Here is a 22,074-nt window from a genome sequence, read left to right as displayed (position 1 = left end):
AAGAAGAAAGCAAACATAAAACTTGCTGAATGATGGAAGATCTTGGTTCACCTACTTTATCTTCTACTGCACCGTTATAGAATGCATATAGTACCAATAATGGAGTTGTTGCCGAACCATTTCAATCAATCTCAATGAATTAATTTACTACAGACCAGAGATGAGACAGGGAAGCTTCAGTGGTGGTAAGCTTTGGGAATGAAAGTCACCTGATTCTCCCAAGGATATTACATTTATTATGTCGTCCTAAATATGCCGAGATAATATCTCCCGAAATATTATCTTCTGAGGTGTCTATCCAATTTGTGTTTGAATGAATCAACACTGCTTCCACTGTCTCCTTAGCGGCCTGTTACTTAAATTTATCATTCGCTCTCTGAAATAGTTGATTAGTTTTGAATTTATTCTCTTTAAAGTGAAAATGTAAGTGGGACAAATTCAGTGGAATATCACCCTTTATAGATTCATGTAGTGTTGGTGACAATATTTAACTTACTGTTGACACAATCTTTCTTTCTCTCTTGTGCACTCATTCTTTCTTTCTCTCACGTTTTCTCTCCCCAGCTCTCTCCCCCGCCGGCCCAGCCCCCTTGCTCTCTTCTCACTCTCCCCTGCAGGCCCCACCCCCACCGGCCCCCCTTTCCCCCTCCTCCGTTGGCCCTCCCTCTCCCTCTCTCTCTCCCCCACCGGTCCCCTTCTCCCTCTCCCCCGATGGCCCCCTCCCCCTGTTGTCCCCGGTCTTGTGCACGTGCTCTGCCAATTGGTTGTTATAGTGAAATCAAAACTTACCTTTTCCTTTGGTTTGTATTAGTTGCCTGTAAATTCATGTTTGATAGAAACTGAGAGTTGCATTTGCCCCTGTGAGCCTGCAATTTCCAGAGCGATGAGACCTCAGTACTGTGTACAGCATTGGGCTGCTTAATATAGAAACGATATTGAGGTTTGAGGATACAACATTTATTTCCTCATAATAGGCAGCATCTTTGTGTGTAAAAGTATGAGAGAGGATTTGAATAATTGGTACCACACTTGCTGTGTCAGAAGGTTGTGGGTTCAAGTCCTCATCCAGGATATGAGCACAAAACTCGAGGCTGACACTCCAGTGTGCTGTCTTTTGAGTGTGACTACAGGGCCCTCAACCATGTCTGGCCCATCTCCCGCGCATCAGCCCTCACGACTTCCTCTCCCTCCCAGAACCATGATATGGTCCCCCTCGTCCTCACTTATCACCCCACCATCCTCCGCCATTTCCACCAACTCCAGCATGATGCCACCACCAAATACATCTTCCCTTCACCCTCCCTGGCGGCATTCCGCAGGGATCGTTCCCTCTGGGACACCCTGGTCCACTCCTTCATCACCCCTTACACCTCAACCCCTTCCCATGGCACCTTCCCATGCAACCGCAGAAGATGCAATACCTGCCTCTTTATTTCCCCTCTCCTCACTGTCCAAGGGCCCAAACACTCCTTTCAAGTGAAGCAGCATTTCACTTGCACTTCCCTCAATTTAGTCTACTGCATTTGCTGCTCCCAATGCGGTTTCCTCTACATTGGAGAGACCAAACACAGACTGTGTGACCGCTTTGCGGAACACCTTCTGTCTGTCCGCAAGCATTTGGGTAATTACGCAACTCCTCTCAGTAACAGTTTTACTGCAATTCATATGACAGTACTGTACTATGACCACTTTTGTCCTGTGATCAGTAAACTATCTTTTTTATACCTACCTTTTATAGCGACCTCCCTGTCGCTTGCCATTTCAACACTCCACCCTGCTCTCACGCCGACATGTCCGTCCTTGGCTTGCTGCATTGTTCCAGTGAAGCTCAACGCAAACTGAGGGAACAGCGCCTCATCTTCTGACTAAGCACTTTACAGCCTTCCAGACTGAATATTGAGTTCAACAACTTCAGATCGTGAACTTTCTCCTCCATCCCCCCCCCCCTTTCTGATCCCCCTTTTTTCCAATAATTTATATATTTTCTTTTCCCACCTATTTCCATTATTTTTAAATGTATTTCCATCCATTGTTTTACCTCCACCTTTTACCCTATTTCGATCCCTTCCCCCAACCCACCCCCACTAGGGCTATCTGTACCTTGTTCGTCCTGCTTTCTACCCTTAATGTCACCTATTAGCACATTTCTTAGCTAATATCACCACCGTCAACACCTCTTTGTCCTTTTGTCAATGACATCTTTTGACAATCTCCACCTATCACTGGCCCTATATCTAGCTCTACCTGTCCCACCCCCCCCCTTAAAGCAGCTTATATTTCACCTCTCTTCTATTTTTCCTTAGTTCTGTTGAAGAGGCATTCAGACTCGAAATGTTAACTGTATTCCTTTCTGCAGACGCTGTCAGACCTGCTGAGTTTTTCCAGGTGTTTTTATTTTTGTTTTAAACTAAGGCCCCATGTGCCCCTACATGTCGACGTTGAAGATCACAGGGTACTATTTCAAAGAAGAGCTGGGAGGCTATCCCAGATATCCTGCCGATATTTATTCCTCAATTGACATGATAAAAACAGATTATCTAGTCTTTATCACTGCTGCTTGTGGAAGCTTGCTGTGGACAAACTGTCTGCTGCATTACAACAATGACTGCAGTTCAAAGGTACACTATTGTTTCTCGAGCACTCTGGGATGACCTGTGATCATGAAAGGTGCTGAATAAATGCAAGTTTTTTTTGTGAGAACAATGGAAATTGTGTGGTGATATGATCCTGTTTAATGTTGTGAAATGATGGGCCTGCTTACCTGATAATGATGGTGCTTCCTATTAAGAATGATTTTAGGCAATAATTATGAACACCATTTGGACCAGATTTGGAAATTCAGTAGCCTGTGAATTTTGAGTTGGCCTGTATTTTTGATTGTCTGCTGGAACTATTGACTTTGTAAGCAATTTGTGTAGTGTCCAGCCATATTTTGCTGCATTATGACTTTGCTATTTAACCGACCTAATTTGTAGTTCAATTTTTTTTGGTGTATTTGTTACTGAAGTAATAATGTAGATTGGAAAGTTGAATATGTTTGCTAATCGTAATAGTTAAATGCTATCCTTTCCTTCAGAGCAGTGTCAGTGAGTTTGTTGAATCTCAACATTTAGATGTGAAGCCAAATCTATTTTTTTAAAGAGATAGCTGTGGAATCTGACAGAGAGGTGACCTTTTTTTATTTTAGGATTAAATTAAATTGTTTTCATCTGAGCATGATTTTCTAACTTTGACATTAAGTACATTGTTAAAACACTTCATTTTAACTTGAAAAAATGTGGCAGGCTTGAAGAGTATTGAATAAATTGGGATGAGCAAAATTCAGACTGTGGAATGCTCTTACAGATGAAAATGTTTTTGATTTGAGCTGTATGCTGATCTATGATTAGAATCAATCTGCGTTAAATTTCAGGCAACTAGAATTGTTCTGTGACTTTTGTACAATTGGGGTTGAGTGGGAATCCTTTTTAATATAGGAATAATGTAAGCTTGCCATTTTGAAAACTTCATGTGCTGTTCTTTGTCTCCTAACTTTAGATTCAAGCCCACTCAAGCTGATTAAATTGCATTTCCTCATGTTGAGTGACTGGACAATTCCAGTCCACAGTGGAAAAATTGCATTTAATTTCACAGTACCTGTAGTAAATTTGCAAGCCAAAATTTCGATGTGGGTGAAGTTAGCAAGGCCGCAATTTTACCCATCACTAGTTATCCAGGAAAGGTAGTAAGCCTTATTTGTAGAATTGATTGATTTTCTAAGCCTTTTAAGATAACATTAAGAGTCAACTATGTTGTGTGGATCAGAGCCACATATGGGTCAGACCAGCTGTGTCTCTGAAGGTTATTAATGAACTGATTGGTGTTTTGCAACAATCCTGCAGCTTTCATAAACCAAAAATAAAAAGCACCAGATTTAATGAATTCAATTTTGGTGAAATTTGTACACTCAGCCTCTCGGTTGCTAGTCTAGCGCACTAACTACATTATCATACTGAAAATGAAACAATATTTTGATATGTGGCATACTGGAAAAAGTGCTATATTTTCCCCGGTTTAGATGTATTGGTTAAGTGTGTAACCCATGTTCTGGTCTCTTGTTTTTCAGTGTCGTGAAGAAGGTGGCCCAGTACATGGCTGATGTGTTGGAAGACAGTAGGGACAAAGTACAAGAGAACCTTTTGGCCAGTGGAGGTAAATGGGAAAATCACTGTATTAGAGCTGATTGTTGTATTTGGTATTTGCTGCAGTGCTTTGTAAAAGTTATAGGAACTGAATTATTTCCTGCGCTTCATGAATCAATGAATGTTGTATCTGTAACTGAGACTGCTGAATCAGTTGTCGTGTCATTGTGATGGAATTCATTGATCAGTGCTCTGGTTTAAGTTTCAGAAAATTCAGAAACTTGGGAACAAAAACACTAGTTTTAGATGTTTACAGGACAACCTGCCTATGTATCCTAAAATAGTCATCAACATCTTGGGGCAGACCATAGATCAGGGAATGCTATTCATCTGTTTGCCCACTTTGGAGCCTAAGTAGGCCATTCAACCTCGTTCCGCGATTCAGATCATGAATGAATCTTAGCTCCATCTATCTGTCTTGGCTCCATATTCCTTAATACTCTTGCCTGTTAATTTTACACCTGAGACCAATAAGTTTTATTAATTGAGCTATCATCTAGTGAGAGCACAGTTTTACCATTCTTTGTATGAAATGTTTCCTAACTTATATCATAAGTGGCCTAGTTCTAAGTCCACTTGCCCCCACCAGCAGAAAGCTTTTCTCTATCTACCCTGTTAACTCCTTTGAAAACCCTAAAACCTCAATGAAATAATGCCTTAACTCTTGATGTTCCAGGGATACAAACCTAGCTTATGTAATCACTGCTTATAATTAAACTCTTGGGTCTCTGCTAGCGTTCTAGTGAATCTCTGCTGTACTCCTTCTATGGTTAATATATCCTTTCTCAGGTGCAATACCTAGATTTGCCTTCAGTTCAATGAGCTTTACCTTTAGATAACTATTTCCCATATGGAACTTTACTGAGTGCCTTCTGGAAATCCAGAACTATGTTAGTAGATGTTCACCTCTCTTTTACTTTGACAAACAAATCAATTAGATTTGTTAGAAACGACATACCTTTTACAAATCCATGTTGGCAGTCTCTAATCAACTCAATTTTTAAGTGTTTGGTAACCCTATCCTTAGTAATAGATTCCAATAACTTCCCTACAGCAAATTATAGACTAATGTGTCATCTCTTAAATAATGGAGTTACACTAGCAGTTTTTGAATTTAAAGAGACAGTACCTGAATCAAGATAGACAAAAGCGATAGAGAAGTAAGATGAAACAGAAAAAAGTGATATACAACAGATGTCAGGTTGATTAATACAAGTGAGAACTGAACTGAACATAGAAAGTTCAGGGGGGAGTGAAACAGGAAATAAGAGAAACAGAGTGAGTCTTGGCAGCTAACATAGAAATATATATAGTAAAATGGTAATAAGAGGAGGGGCCAATCGTGGACTAAACCATGGATCTATCCATGAAGGCAGAGGTATTAAATGAGTACTTTGCATCTGTCTTGACTAAAGAAGAAGATGCTGCCAAAGTCATAGTGAAAGAGGAGGCATTTGAGGTACTGGATGGGCTAACAAAGAGGAGGTATTAGAGAGGCTAGCTTTATTTAAAGTTGATAAGCCACCAGGCCTAGTTAGGATGCATCAGGGAATGCTCAGAGATGTTTAGGTGGAAATTGTGGAGGCACGGGCCATAATCTTCCAATCTAATCCTCCTTCAGATACAGTAGTGGTACTAGAGGATTAGAGAATTGTAAATGCTATACCCTTGTTCAAAAAGCGTCTTAAGGATAAATCCAGCAAACTACAGGCTAGTCAGTTTAACCTCCATGGTGGGAAAGCTTTTAGAAACAATAACCCAGACAAAATTGACAGTCACTTGGCCAAGTGCAGATTAATTAAGGAAAGCCAGCACGGATTTGTTAAAGCAAATTGTGTTTAACTCAATTGAGTTTTTTGATTAGATAACAAAAGTTCATGAGGATAATGTGAGAGATTTGGTGCATGGACTTCCAAAAAGTGTTTGATAAAGTGCCACATAAATGGGCTTGCCAGCAAAGTCGAAGCCCCTAGAATAAAAGTGGGAGCATGGATATGAGGTCAGATGAGTGACAGGAAACAGGGTAGTGGTGAATAGTTGTTTTATGGACTAGAGGCATGCAGTGGTGTTGCCCAGGGGCTGGCATTAGGGCCACATTTTTTTTTGATATATATTAATCATCGGACTTAAGCACAAATTTCAAAATTTGCAGGCGAGGCAAACTTGGAAGTATTATGAACTGTGAGGAGGATAGTGATCGACTTCAAGAGGACTTAGACTAGTGAGACGGGCGGATATGTGGCAGATGTAGTATGCGCAGAGTGTGAAATGATGTACCTTGGCAGAACGAACAAGAAGTAATATAAAATAGTGTACAGCAACAACTTGTACTCAAATAGCACATTTAATGTAATAAAACATCCCAGGGTGTTTCATAGGAACAATATAAAGCAGAGCATGACATTGAACCACCTAAGGAGACTTTAGGTCATGTGGTCAAAAGTGTGGTCAAAGAGGTAGGTTTTAACCAGTGTCTGAAAGAAGGAAAGTGAAGTGGAGAACTGTAGCAAAGGTATTCCAGAGCTTGAGCCTAAGCAACTGAAGGTACTGCCATCAATGATGGAGCGATTAACATTGGATTTGCACAAAAATCTAGAATCAGAGGAGTGTAGGTATCTTGGAGGGTTGTGGGACTGGAAATTACGAAGATAGTGAGGGGTGAGGGCATGGTGGGATTTGAAAACAAGGATGAAAATTTTAAAATCAGGATGTTGCTTTCCCAGGAGCCAATGTAGGCCAGTGAACACAGGGGCGATAAAGGAACAGGACTTGATGTGAGTTAAGACACAGCCAGAAGGCAATATTGCCCCTTTTTGTTTTTTTTTCCCACAAAGGAACCTCATTACTACCTTACCTACCCATTTTCTTCTGTTCTATTATTGTAAAACTTTGTTCATCTTTATCTCGTTTCTTTTCGTTTTACTTTTCTTGTAGCTCTTACCATCATGTTTTGTCTCCTGATGTTCTTTACACCTCTCTCAGCCCCCTGGATCTACCGTATCTTTGCATTTTCCTGTGCCCTTTCCTTTGGTTATCAGACCTCTTTTGCCAACGAGGACTGTTTTATTTGTAACTACACCTCTTGTGCCTTCCAAGTTGGTTCTATATTAACTAAATTCTTCTTTGCATGCTTCCCACTGCTCACCTGATAAAAGCAAGGAGGCTTGATGAGCAATTGCAATTAATCCTTCAGTTCGAAGAGAAAAGTCCTTGTAACTCAAGCACAAACTACGGGAATAATTCCTTTTCACACTGACACCGCCACCACAACTTTAATTTTGTTCAGAAAGTGAATGTCCTTCTTTGGGATTGAAGCTTGTAGTTAGAAATTTAATGGATCCCCTGCTTTTAATAGCCTTGGCATTAACTTGCTACTACTGCAAAATGAATTAAGAAATGGCTGCAGTTAGATTAAATCAAAAATTAATTATGATCTGTAACTCCAAAATTTGTTACAGAATGGATCTTTACAACCTTTTCCATGCGGCCAAATTTATCAATTCTATTACAATTACACTGATTTTCTGAACATTTCATCTATAATGTTTTTAACTTTTAAACTTGTTTTTAGTGACTATACGATCTTGTATCTCTGGCCTTCACTTCTTTCTGGTTTGATTTTAGAGGATTATAATCTAAATTCTTGGAACCTGATCTACAATATTTATTTTTTGGTGTCCTTCTGTCCTTGATCCATTTATTTCCACGCTATTCATAAATGATTACCTTTTAATGTTTGTTTCAAAGCTGAAACCTTTTATGTAGACTGACCTGTTTTATTATTCATTGCCTGCCTTTTGTTTGACTTTCATGCTTGTAATAACCTATGTTCCTAACTTATTGTTCTTGTGGGAGAAAAATAAGCTACAGGTGTGTTTACTTTTCGTGGTTGGTCTGGAATTTTTTTGGATGAGCAGTACCCACACGACTTTTTACGTCCCATGTCAGGGATCTGTCTCTAGGTACACTAAACTCAACTCCGCAATATAGAGCCCAGGACCAATTCCCCACATATTTACATATATTATCCCCACATTCGAGTACATTGAAATGCTGTTTGATAGAATTATTGTGCACTTGTAAGAATTTGACTTTGTTTAAAGCAAAGTTTGGATGTTTTAACATGTCCAATTTGTTTCATAATTGTAAGTGAAGGTCCAGAAACCAGAATTCAATCTCGCCACCATTTTTTTAAACCTGCATTTGCTGAATCAGTGCCAGCTTAACTCTGATCTATCTCAGAATTGGCTGTATTAGTGTTAGCAGATAATAGACTTGTGCATATATCCAGTGTGTACTTCCAGGAAAGAAACCTTTTTTGTGTTCGCAGTTGCACATTGTGCATGAGCATGGGTATCAATGTTTAGAAACACTGTTGTGAATAGCCAGCCTGTAAGTGGGTCAGCCTGACCACAGCGATTTTAGTGTTCTCTGATGATGACACTAGGTCTCACGATATGATTAGGTAACACAGCTTCTGTAATCTTGAGCTTATTTGTATTATTAAATAATCAATGTGAAATGTTCTGTGTGGATATAGTGCAGAAGTAATATGACTACAAGGTAAACCATTGCCACAAGTTAAACTGACTGATAGAAGAATTATCCAATTTTCAACTACTTTCATAGCCTTATACTGGATTGCTATGGAAAGCTTGTTATTAAAGGCAGATCATTTTATGGTAAAAGAACCTTTGCTTTTTCTGCTACCAACTTGTATCAAATAATCTTAGCACCTCCACTACCTTTGGCCCAACAGTAATCTCCTTACACTGATCCCATCACCCTTTTTGGCCATAGTGCAGTGCCACGTTCTATTTAATCATGAGCTGAGCTTCCAACCACATGTTCCAAATCCGTACAACACTCAGAAAAAGATTTCTCCTCACCTCTGCCCTAAGAGGGTGTACTGTAATTTTAAAACAGTGCCCCTGAGTTCTGGACTCACCCACAAGAGGAAACATTCTTTCCACATCCACCTTGTTAAGACCATTCGGAACCTCTGAGTGAATCACCCCTCGGTCTTCTAAACTCCAGTGGAAACAAGTCCAGCCTGTCCAACCTATCCTCATAAGATAACCCACTCATTCCAGCTATCAATCTGGTAAACCTCTGAACTGCCTCCAATGCATTTACATTCTTCCTTAAATAAGGAGATCAAAACTGTACACAGTATTAGAGATGCGATCTCACCAATGCCCTGTATATCTGAAGCATGGCATCCTTACTTTTATGTTCAATTTCTCCTGTAATAAAGGATAGCATTCTGTTAGCTGCCTTGATTACATGCTGTACCTGCATACTAACTTTTTGTGACTCCTGCATGAGAACACCTAGATCCCTCTGTGCCTTGGAATTCAGCAGTCAACCTCTATTTAAGTAATACTCTCCTTGTTTATTCTTCCTGCCAAAGTGAACAACTTCATGTTTTCCCACATTATACTCTATCTGCCAAATCTTTGCCCACTCACTCAACTTATCTATATCTGTCTCCAAACCCCGTATGTTGTCTTCACAATATACTTTCCTCACAGTCGTTGTGTCATCTGCAGATTTAGTTACCATGCCTTCGCTCTGCTCATCTAGGTCATTGATATTAATTGTAAAAAGTTGAGGCCTTAACATAGACCCTTGCAGGATTCCACTTGTCACATTCTGCCGATGAGACAAAGACCCATTTATGCATGCTTTGTTTTCTGCCAGCCAACCAATCTTCTATCTAGATTAATATGTTACCCCTACACCATGAACTTTTATTTTCCGCAATAACCTTTGATGTGGCACCTTATCAAATGCCTTCTGGAAATCCAAGTACAGTACTTCTGCAGGCCTCCCTTTATCCACTATGTATGTTACTCTTTCAAAGAACTCCAATAAATTGGTTAAACACAATTCCCCTTTCACAAAACGAAGCTGACTCTTCCCGATTACTTTGAGTTTTTCTAAGTGCCCTCTTTAATGATCAACTCTTCCCCAAGACAGACGTCAAGCTAACTGACCTATAGTTTCCTGTTTTCTGCCTCCCTCCCTCCTTGAATAGAGGGGTTATCATTGCTGCCTTTCCAGTCTGATTGAACCTTTCCAGAATCTAGGGAATTTTGGAAAATTAACACCGATGCATCTACTACCTCATTAGCCACCTCTTCTCAGACCCTAGGATGAAGCTCACCTGGACCCAGAGACTAATCAGCCCACAGCTCTGTTACTTTGCTCAGTATCACTTCCCTTGTGATTGTAATTTCACCAAGCTCCTCTCCTCCACCTCCTGAGCTAACCGGCCACAGTTTAAATTCCGTCAGTGGCCTTCAGTTCTTTGTTTTCAAACAATTGATGGTATCCATTGCCTTTCTAATATTAAGAGCTCACTGTAAATTGTTTCATGCTGAATTTAAACTTTCAAATGTAGCATTGCACATAGCAATGACATGGTTACCTTTGATCTTTTTGTATGAAATTGAGTACGTTTTTCATATGGTTGAATTCTTGTGCTATGACTTGCTACTTATCAAATACAGTACTTTTTATCTGTGCTCCTATTTTTATATTTTTCCATCTTACTGCAATGTAAAGTTTGCTTTTCAAGGTCAACTCTAAGATTCTATTTACTTAAATCTGTATAATTTTAATCCTATACACTTTGATTAATAAATGAACAAAGTCTTTATGGCTGTAGGTCAAGCTTTTATGCACAGTAGAGATGGAAAAGGAAAGCCATTTAGTACATCCTAACTCTTCCACTCATAGAGAAGCTGCAACCTGAGCAACAATGTTCAGCTGTTAAATGATTCGAGTTCTTGCCTCTACTTTCTCTAGAACTCCATTTCATCTCTTAATCATTTTGTTTGAAAAACTTCTTGACATCAGTCCTAAATTGCTCTTTCACCACTTTGGCATTGTGCTCCATAGACATGCTGTTATGGTTTAATTTGCAACAGTAGCAGAGGAAACAGTAGCCTGGATTTACTTGTAGTTTTTTTTTTCACTCATTCACGAGATGTGGGCTTTGCTGGCTGGGCCAGCATTTGTTGCCCTTTGGAACGTGGTGGTGAGCTGAATTCTTGAACTACCGCAGTCTATGTGGTGTAGGTACACCCATAGTGCTGTTAGGAAGGGAGTTCCAGGATTTTGATTCCAGCGACAGTGAAGGAACGACAATATATTTCCAAGTCAGGATGGTGAGTGACTTGGAGGGGAGCTTCCAGGTGGTGGTGTTCCCATCTATTTGCTGCCCTTGTCCTTCTAGATGGCAGTGGGTTTGGAAGGTGCTGTCCAATTTCTGCAGTGCATCTTGTAGATGGTACACACTGCTGCTTGTGTGTCTGTGGTGGAGGGAGTGAATGTTTGTGGATGTGGTGCCAATCAAGTGGGCTCCTTCGTCCCGGATGGTGTCAAGCTTCTTGAGTGTTGTTGGAGCTGTACTCATCCAGGCAAGTGAAGAACATTCCATTACACTCCTGACTTGTGCCTTGTAAATGGTGGACAGCTTTTGGGGAGTCAGGAGGTGAGTTACTGGTCGCAAGATTCCTAGGCTCTGACCTGCTCTTGTAGTCACAGTATTTATATAGCTAGTCAAGCTCAGTTTCTGGTCAATGGTAACCCTCGGATTGGGGATTCAGTGATGGTGATGCCATTGAATGTCAAGGGGCTATGGTTATATTCTCTCTCATTGGAGATGGCCGTTGCCTGGCACTTGTGTGGCGCAAATGTTACTTGCCACTTGTCAGCCCAAGGCTGGACATTGTCCAAGTCTTGCTGCATTTGACATGGACTGAGGAGTCATGAATGGTGCTGAGCATTGTGCAGTCATTAGTGAACATCCCCACTTCTGACCTTATGGACAGAAGGCCATTGATTAAGCAGTTGAAGATGGTTGGGCCTAAGATACTACCCTGAGGAACTCCTGCAGTGATGTCCTAGTGCTGAGATGATTGACCTCCAACAACCACAATCATCTTCCTTTGGGCTAGGTATGGCTCCAACCAGTGGAGAAGTTTCCCCTTGATTCCCATTGACTCCATTTGTTAGGGCTTCTTGATGCTACACTCAGTCAAATGTGGCCTTGATGTCAAGGGCAGTTACTCTCACCTCACCTCTGGAGTTCAGCTTTTCTGTCCATGTTTGAACCAAGGCTGTAATGAGGTCAGGAGCTGAGTGACCCTGGAGGAATCCAAACTGGGCATCTGAGCAGGTTTTTGCTAAGCAAGTGCTGTTTGATAGCACTGTTGATGACCCCTTCCATTCACTGATGATTGAGAGTAGACTGATGGGGTGGTAATTGGCTGGGCTGGATTAGTCCTGTTTTTTGTGTACAGGACAAACCTGGGCAATTTTCCACATATCCAGGTAGGTGATGTGACTGAAACAAAAACAGAAAATGCTGGAAAAACTCAGCAGGTCTAGCAGCATCTGTGAAGAGAGAAAAACAGAGTTAACAGAGCCCTGAAGGGGCATACGGACTCGCTATATTAAATCTGTTTCTCTCTCCACAGATGCTGCTAGACCTGCTGAGTTTTTCCAACGTTTTATGTTTTTGCTTCAGATTTCCAATATTGCAGTATTTTGCTTTTATCTGGATATTGCAGCTGTACTGGAACAGCTTGGCTAGGGACGCAGCAAGTTCTGGAGCACAAGCCTTCAGTACTATTGCTGGAGTGTTGTCAGGGCCCGTAGCCTTTGCAGCATCAGTTTCCTTCAGCCGTTTTTTTGATATCACGTGGAGTGAATCGAATTGACTGAAGACTAGCATCTGTAATGCTGGGGACCTCTGAAGGAGGCCAAGATGGATCATCCATTCGGCACTTCTGGTTGAAGATTGTAGCAAATGTTTCAGCCTTATCTTTTGCACTGATGTGCTGGGCTCCCCATCATTGAGGATGGGGATATTTATAGAGCCTCTTCCTCCAATGAGTTGTTTAATTGTCGTCCACCATTCATGATTGGATGTGGCAGAGATTTAGGCTCCTGGGAAATTGGGGCCAGTTCGGTGAGAGATGAGAGCTGTAAAGACCAGACAGGTTGTACCTCAACAGAGCAAGAACCAATGTCCTCACAGAAAGGTTCATGAGTGCTGGTCCGTTGCTTGTGGGATCGTTCAGTTCTGTCTATTACTTGCTGCTTACGTTGTTTACCACGCAAGTAGTTCTGTGTTATAGCTTCACCAGGTTGACACCTCATTCTTAGGTCTGCCTGGTGCTGCTCCTGGCATGCCCTCCTGCATTCTTTATTGAACCAGGGTTGATTCCCTGGCTTGATGGTAATGGTAGAGTGGGGGATATGCCAGGCCATGATGTTGCAGATTGTGGTTGAGTACAATTCTGCTGCTGCTGATGGCCCACAGGGTCTCATGGATGCCCAGTCTTGAGCTGGTAGATCTGTTCGAAATCTATCCCATTTAGCATTGTGGTAGTGCCACACAAACACGATGGAGGGTATCATCAGTGTGAAGGTGGGACTTCATCTCACAAGGACTGTGCAGTGGTCACTCTTACCGATACTGCCATGGGCAGATGCATCTGCAGCAGGCAGGTTGGTGAGGATGAGGTCAAGTATGTTTTTCCCTCTTGTTGGTTCCCTTTCCACTGGCCACAGACCCAGTCTAGCAGCTATGTCCTTTAGGACTCGGCCAGCTCAGTCAGTAGTGGTGCTACTGAGCCACTCTTGGTGATGGACATTGAAATCCCCCAATCAGAATACATTCTGTGCCCTCAGTGTTTCCTCCAAGTGGTGTTCAACATGGAGGAGGACTGATTCATCAGCTGAGGGAGGTCAGTATGTGGTAATTAGCAGGAGGTTTCCTTGCCTATGTTTGACCTGATGCCATGAGACTTCATGGGGCCCGGAGTCGATGTTGAGAACTCCCAGGGCAACTCCCTCTCGACTATATGCCACTGTGTTGCCACCCCTACTGAGACTGTCCTGCCGGTGGGACAGGACATACCCCGGGATCGTGATGGTGGTTTCTGGGCCATTATCTGTAAGATGTGATTATGTGAGGATGACTGTGTCAGGCTGTTGCTTGACTAGTCTGTGAGACAGCATTCCCAATTTTGGCACTAGCCCCCAGATGTTAGTTAGGAGGACTTTGCAGGGTCGACAGGACTGAGTTTGCTGTTGTAGTGGTTTGATACAGCTGAGTACCTTCAGAGGGCATTTAAGAGTTAACCACATTGCTGTGGGTCTGAAATCTCATATAGGCCAGAACAGGTAAGGACGGCAGATTTCCTTCCCTAAAGGACATTAGCGAACCAGATGGGTTTTTACAACAATAGACAATGGTTCTTTGGTCATCATTAGACTTTTAATTCAAATTCCACCATCTGCCGTGGTGGGATTAAAACCCAGCTACCCAGAGCATTATCCTGGGTCTCTTACAATACCCCTTTGCCATCGCCTCCCCTCCAGCAAAATCCAGTCTGGCTATAAAGATCATGAATTGTTCTGTTTGGCTGTATAATTCACAATGTATATTTGCTTTGTTGATTGTTGCTGCAAAGTGAGTTAGATTTGTTAAGTACAAAATCTAATTTCCTGTTTGTTTCTCACTAAGCTGTTTTGGCACCATAACACGGGTGAACTCCTGACGCCCATGTTTGCTTTCTTCACTTGTGCAACAGTTTGTACTTCTATATTTTTATGGCATTTAATGGGCTGGATTTTGCAGTCAGTGGCAAAGGACTGTGTTCGTTGCTGACCTGAAGCTGCCCACAAATATCGAGCGATCTCTGGTGCGGTTTCTCCCTTTCCCAGTTTAAATCTGCTGCCAAGTCGGGGGGTCTCTTGGCGTGCAGCAGCAGCTAGCAGCCAATCGCATTCAATTTTTCACGCTGCAAACCAGGAAATTCAAATTACTTTGTATCCTCCACTTTTAATTTAAAGTTTCAGTTCAGGAAATAAATAATTGGATTAAAATGGATGCTAAGATAATGTTAAGCAATCTTTTCTAAAAGAAAAATTCAAAATTATCTGGAATTTTTTTATAATGTGGAGAAATTTGAGAGTCAACAAAGAAAAAATAAACTTTACCGAGCCAGTTAGGGTGTTTGGAAGTAATTATGAAATTAGCAATCGGTTTAAAAGCCGAGTTACAATTCATTCATAAAGTGTTACGTTTTCCAAGTGTTTTTTTATAACCAGGCCAACAGTGTAAGAGTAGAAGTTCTCATCAATTCATAGATTTCCTATTGATTGCAGTCTGGGGGTCCTCAGCAACCCATCATCTGGAAAAGAGTAGAATCATTGACAGCAACTTTTGGATTTCCGTGTCATTTTGCGCGTGTACAGACTCCAGAAGTTGCTGTCTGTTTCAGTGGAGTAATGACCCAAGCCATTACCACCTCAAAATCTGAGCCATTATTTTACCTAGCTACGTGGGTAAGTCTATAGTAGTTACTCTAGATTCACTTGCTTCCTCTAATTTGGTATAGTTTGCGTTGATTTCTTAAATTCAAGTTTGAAAAGGTAGTGCTTAAGACAGTGTCCTTTCTCATTTTCCACCCCCCCCCAAAAAAAATGGCCATTATGCTCCTAACAAGCATCAACTGCTTCGTGTCTTTCAACCAATTTTATACTCCTTCCCAGGTTTTACATTAAATTCCTATTCTTAAGTAGAAATCTTATTGTGTAGAACAGTAACAAAGGCTTTTTGAGATGCTGACTTGACCATACAGCGTAGCTTTCTGCCATCATCTTAGGATGTTGCTTTGTTAAATGTCCAGGCAGGGCTTTCTCTTCTAAATAGCTGGTTGCTATTTACTAGATTGTCATATACGTAACCCTTTGGTTAATTCACAAGGATTTTGATTATTTACCTTATAATGACTCGTGTTTGCTGAGTACATTTTGGCACATTTTTTTTAAAATTGGTAGCATATTGGCTTGTTTCTACTCTAATGGGAATCTGCCCAGTAATTGATTGTCTTTAAGATAGCCAAATATCATCCCATGTCAGCTTCAATATCCAGTGAGAAACATCTTCTATCTTGGGAATTTACTTATGTATTTTAACCCTGTTAGCCTGTGTAGGACCTTGCATCTCATTTATGTAGTAGTAATTAATTATAGTTGATCTAGAATTACATTTTAGTTTATCTTGTATCAGCCATGGCCCACTCTAGGACATGAGTATAAAAACGAAGACTGACACTCAAATGCAGCACTGAGGGAGTGTTGCGCTGCTGGAGGTGCCATCCTTTGGATGAGACTTTAAGCCAAAGCCCTGTCTGCCTCTCACGTGGATGTAAAAGATCCCACGGCACTATTTCAAAGAAGAGCAGGCGAGTTATACCTGGTATCCTGGCCAATATTTAACACTCACTCAACATTGCAAAAATTGATTATCTGATTATTATCACATTGCTGTTTGTGGGAGCTTGCTTTGTGTAAATTGGCTGTCACTGCATTACTGCAGTGATTGCTCGGCCAAAGTAGTTCATGGCTGTAAAGTGCTTTGAGATGTCTGGTAGTCATGAGAGGCGTTATATAAATGCAAGCCTTTTCTTAAGTGGTATAAATAGCTTGATTATGTCACTTGTGGTCCAGTGGTAGCATTCTAGCCTCTGAATCAGGAGGTTGAAGATTTTAGTTCCACTCCAGACATTGAGCGCATAATCTAGGCTGACAAATACTTATGGTGGTACTAAGGGAATGCTTAGCTGCCAGACCCACGGTCCTTCAGATGAGATCTCACAGGTCCTGTCTGTCATTTCAATTAAAAACAGACTTGCATTTATATAGCACTGCACCTGACTTCAGGGAATCCCAAATGCTTTACAGCAATTAAATACTTTTGAAGTGTGGTTGCTGTTGTAATGTAGCAAAGTTGGGTGTAAAAGATCCTACAGCAGTATTTTGAAGAAAAGCAAGGGAGTCCTTCTCTTGTCCTGGCCAAGCTTCAACTCTGAACCAACACCAGTAAAGAAACAGGTTATCCGGTCATTATCACTGAGTTTTTTGTGGAATCATGTATTTCAATTGGCTGCCACGTTTCCTGCATCACAATAGTGACCACGCTTCAGAAGTACTTCATTGGCTGTAAAGCACTTTGTGATGCCCTGATATTATGCAAGATGCTGCAAAACTACAAATCTTTCTTTCAATTGTATATGTGAAACCTTTTACAGTATTAAGTCAGTCCTGTTACTTGTAAATTAAAATTTGTGACACCATTGGGTGGGAAAGAAAATGGGTCCAAGCACTAGTAATCTCTTCATGGTATGATACTTTTGATTTAAATAGTCTTGATTTAAAAATGTAAAACTAAATTTTTTTAAAAAATCTGAAGTCTTGACTGCTTCATGTGTGTACTAACATTTATATGTGTGAAATGTTGTTTGTGTGCTTTCAAAATATTTCAGATGAGTGTGTAGAATTTATTGAACTATTTTTGTTCTCTGTTGTTTTTGACTCTTGAATTGTTATGAAGCTGGAATTGCACAAATTTAAATTAGTTACTGGCCTTAAACTTGGCTCATTTGTTTGTTTTGATTAACCATTGCTGTTTTTGGAACAAAAACTGAAAATCTTTGTTTATTACCTTTTTGAAACAAAAGTTCTGTTTTTTTTTAGTTGACTTGGTCACCTATATCACAAGGTTTCAGTGGGACATGGCAAAATATCCAATCAAACAGTCACTGAAAAATATTTCTGAGATCATTACAAAGGTTGGTGGTGTTTAAATTCATTTTTTGAATGTAATAATATGGCTTTGACACAAATTCTGCAATCAGCCCAAATTCCCAGCCATATTCTATGTAAATGTTTCAGGCTTGCTAAAGATATTTCAAATGGTTTTGAGTTATTTCTAATTTTGTAATTGTTAGAATCACTCTGGAAACTTGTGGGCAGAATTTAACATAATGTTTTAGATTTTACTCTCTCTACATTATCTAATCGTGGAGGGAATTGTTCTTCTGTAGTATGACCAAAAAACATGTGTAACTATAATGTCCATAATTGAGATATGGGGTGCTTTGTTAATACTTTGTTGAGGTTAAATGCAGAGTAGCAGTGACACGAAGGAGACACGTGTTTTATATATTGTTAGCTAGTTGGTTACTTTGAATTTTAATGATTTAAAAATGGCACACAGCTACTGTTCAGAGCTTGCTGCATGTTTTCTTAGCATGTCCACACTCCCAACTGTGATAGAGTTGAAGTTTAGTGTGGTATGAATAGAGTTTTTATTCATATTTTTCAAACAACCATTGCTAGCAGTGGCTGATGTTGATGCAGATGTAGTGTTCTTAAAAGCACAGAATGGCACAAGCTAGTGGAATGGTGATGAACAGTGATTCTCAAACTGAGGTCCGTGGACCCCTGTCCATGGCGACTTTACAGGGGGTGCTCGAAATAATGTGGAAGTGCTCGCCAAGCTATTGCTCACGGCGCCATAGTGCAAGTAAGTGAATGAGTAGCGGTGGGAGCAGAGTTTGGTTGACACATGTGTAGTCCAGAATGGACTGACCATTTCAGCTAGGAATGGAGAAGCATGCAGGTCACCAGTTAGCCCTGCAGTTACCAAGTCCAGTGGCTGTTACCAGGAGTTCATCCTTGTCAAGAGAGGGGAGTTTTTAAGAAGATATTTACAAACTCTGTCTTTAAACTCAAAAAAGGCACCAAAAGACAAGTTTGCCCAGGTCATCTCTTTACCTGCAACATTTCTTTATTATTATGAATAAGATAACCCTGATCATGACAATTGGGTACAGTGCTGTTTTGTAACATAAAACTTAGCATCAACTACCTGTACCCTTTCCAAGCAGGAATGGGAGCATGAATTCTTTACCTGAAACTTCATGAACAATTGCAGGTCAGTCTTAGCAGCAGGAACAACTTCTGAACCCATGTTGAGAGTGTGAAATTGAGGGTGGGAGCGGGTGGTAATGTTTCTGAGCCCTCTGCTATGATCCTACTTATTTTCTTGAATTAATATGTTTTGTTAAGCAATTAAGATTGAGTTGAAGGTGGTTATGTCATCTCTGTCTTGGTCAGTTAATGAATTCAGGCTGATCAACGCAAGGCTAGTATTCCTAAGTTCTGTTTTTTTTCGGATCCTCCGAGTTGTGAATGCTTATTACTAGATAGAAACCATTACATGCTGTGGTTCTAAACTTTAGGGTCTTGAATTCTTTTCATTGTATTTCAATCCATTCTAAATATAAAACTCTAGAAGAATATCAAAATAGTTGTGCAACCTACTTTTTTCCACAAGACAAGACTTATCAAATTTTTAACGTGCTTTACTATTCAAGATTTTATTGTTCAAGTTATGCAATATTAGGCATGACTAGCCACTTCTGTAAAGCCCCTGGAGAACCTCTCATGTTTTACGGTTGTAGCTATGTTCATTGTGGATAGGATTTGTCTAAAAATGCTTTAATAATTATTCATTATGTATATTAAAAATGTTTCATCATTTTGATCCTGCTCAGTTCATATTTTAATTTTATTCCAGAAAGATGTCGGGTTAAAGGGCATTAATACAATTTCACATTTTATGCATCAGATGCATTAACTGAGTTCTCATGGTTTTGTTTTCATCAATTTGGTCTCTGTTCAATTTAGATTGCATTTGAATTTGTCTAATTATGTAGTTTAAATCAATTGCTAACTTTTTCCTTCAATCCAAACTGAACTATTTTTAATTAATAGGATCTAATATGTTATCAAATGTTTAAAGAGTTCCTAACATGAGTACCATTCTCAAATCCCCAATGTTTGCACAGCACCAAGTTCAACTGGTTTCTCTATTAGAAAACCAGCAGATTAATAATTAGAAGTTCAAACTTTAAGGTTGCATTTCACGGTAGCATGTACATGTATAGGATGTAACCTAAAATGGTGTTGGTCACACAAGTTTTCCATGAAATCTTGATATCTCTTTCCTGTTTTGTCAGCATTACGGAGTGGCCTGAATAGGAATAAGCTCTTGATTCCTTTTTCAACCTTACTATTGAAAAACTCTGTAAATATTCCTTAATGTATTCTGTAGAAGTATCCATATTAAATAGTTGATTAAAAAGAATTTTTACTGCTTTGCGTGGAAAAATGGCACACTCTTGACTGGATACGTCTGATCGGCATCCATTTAGATTGGTTCATGTTGGTAAGACATATCTTTTTGAGGCAAGATACATCTTCCTTGCCTTCTGGCTGCCAGCACAATTCCCTCTGTGGAATGAACCAGGGAATGAATTATGCATGCTAGAAGCCACATATATTCACACCCAGGGCCCTGTCCTGTGCAGACAGAAGAAGCATGTCCACATATTGCACCTTTCTCAACTAAACAGAAGCTTAGGGAACAGTCATTCCCTGGTTCATTGCCCAAGGCAATGCATTGATTAGAGTCGACCTGAATGATTTGAATTTGAAAAAGGCTGGGCAGTTAACTCTTCCATGCTGCATTCTCCATGGCACATGTCTCCACCAATCAGAGTCCACTTGCCAACCAGTCAGTACTCTCTTCTCAACAGTATAAGTTGATCCCCCGTTAAGATTGGAAAATTCTTCCGAGTTATCCTGAGAGTGCAAGGCGAAAAGCTTTGATAAGAGGTCTCTTTATTTTCACCAATACGTCAAAATTCAATTTTGATTTAAATCGTGAGTTCCTTCATACGGGCTTCTATTTAAAAAGATTGCATGTTCTTAGCAACAGGCAGTCTCTCGGAAAACCTCAATTTTTAGTGGAATCTTCAATTTATCCCACAAAACTTTGATATTCCACCAAGACTAGAATATACTTTGTTTATGGGGAAATCATATACTTAAAATTTACATTGTTCTGATAACTTGTAGCTTCTGTGTAGATGATTAAAAGTAATTTTTCCAATTAATATTTTTTTCTAAGTTTATATGCCTGGGAGCAAAGATAGCTATTTTTATTAATAGTTCCCTTCCCACTCCACTATCATCCATAGAAACTCAACAGATTGTAACAACAATGCTCACGGAAGGCTGATTAGTGTGGTATTCAAGGAGGTGTTTAAAAGAAGGAAGGTAGTAAACCAGAGGATTTTGGGGCAGAGATGGCTACAGACTCCGGTCTAAAGCAGGGGCAGAGTGTGGATTGCAAAGGAGGTGAGTGTCAGAATGGTGAGAAGGTGAAATGGAATGCAAAGCCAGAACGGAGGTCATGTGGTGGCACAATGCTGATGGAGGGACTTCAGGACAGATTTTGAAATTACATTGGGAACTGAAGGAAAATTGAAAGTAGGGTGGGATGCACATAGCAGATGTGAGCATATGGTAGAAACAAAGAGAAAGGCATTCACAAAGCAGTTGGATGTTAATATGCAAGCTGGCATTAGAAGAATTGGTGCTGTTGGGCTAAATGGCTTCTTCTAGTCCCTTTTACGTATGCTCAAACCATAATCCTTGCTGATTTAGAATTTCATCTTTAGCTAATTTCCTGAGTAAGCCTGAATTCATTTGAGTTTTGGAGAGAGGTTTAAATAAAATAATAGACTCATGGAATCCTGGTTGTGTCTGTGAAAAGGGGATAGCTTCAGTTTGCACAGTGAGTCTTAGCATAATTAATTTCCAGATGCTACAGAAGATTTTCGCTTATTTTTACTTGTGCACTGTTCTGGGGTAACTTGATCAGAAGCATCCATTAACTTGTCTTACGATTGTTTGCAAATTTGCAGCAAGTATCACAGATTGACAATGATCTTAAAGCAAGAGCATCAGCATACAACAATCTGAAAGGAAATTTACAGAATTTAGAAAGGAAGAATGTGTAAGTTATATTTTCATGTTATTGTAATTAAATTGAATTGTCTTGCATTTAATTTTCACTTGATATAAAGTTATAATTGCAAATATTTGTCCTCTGCTCTTTTGTTCTCCCTCTTTCTCTCCCCCCCCACCCCAAAACCCTCACCCTGACTGAGAC

At 40.2% G+C, this 22,074-nt stretch overlaps 1 protein-coding gene across 2 annotated transcripts in view; it reads left to right on the top strand.

Moving 5' to 3' along the window:
• Positions 1-22,074, top strand: part of atp6v1c1a (ATPase H+ transporting V1 subunit C1a) — a 66,235-nt gene that overhangs the window by 26,648 nt on the left and 17,513 nt on the right. For both annotated transcript variants that reach the window (XM_041190259.1, XM_041190258.1), the window contains exons 4-6: positions 4,106-4,191; positions 17,745-17,839; positions 21,827-21,918. In XM_041190259.1, coding sequence (XP_041046193.1) covers positions 4,106-4,191; positions 17,745-17,839; positions 21,827-21,918 — 273 coding nt within the window. The remainder of the gene's footprint in view (positions 1-4,105; positions 4,192-17,744; positions 17,840-21,826; positions 21,919-22,074) is intronic.

This window comes from Carcharodon carcharias, chromosome 6, assembly GCF_017639515.1.
Source record: "Carcharodon carcharias isolate sCarCar2 chromosome 6, sCarCar2.pri, whole genome shotgun sequence".
Lineage (NCBI taxonomy): Eukaryota > Metazoa > Chordata > Chondrichthyes > Lamniformes > Lamnidae > Carcharodon > Carcharodon carcharias.
The sequence above is the reverse complement of the archived record's forward strand: the minus strand, read 5'-3'. Positions and strand labels throughout refer to the sequence as shown.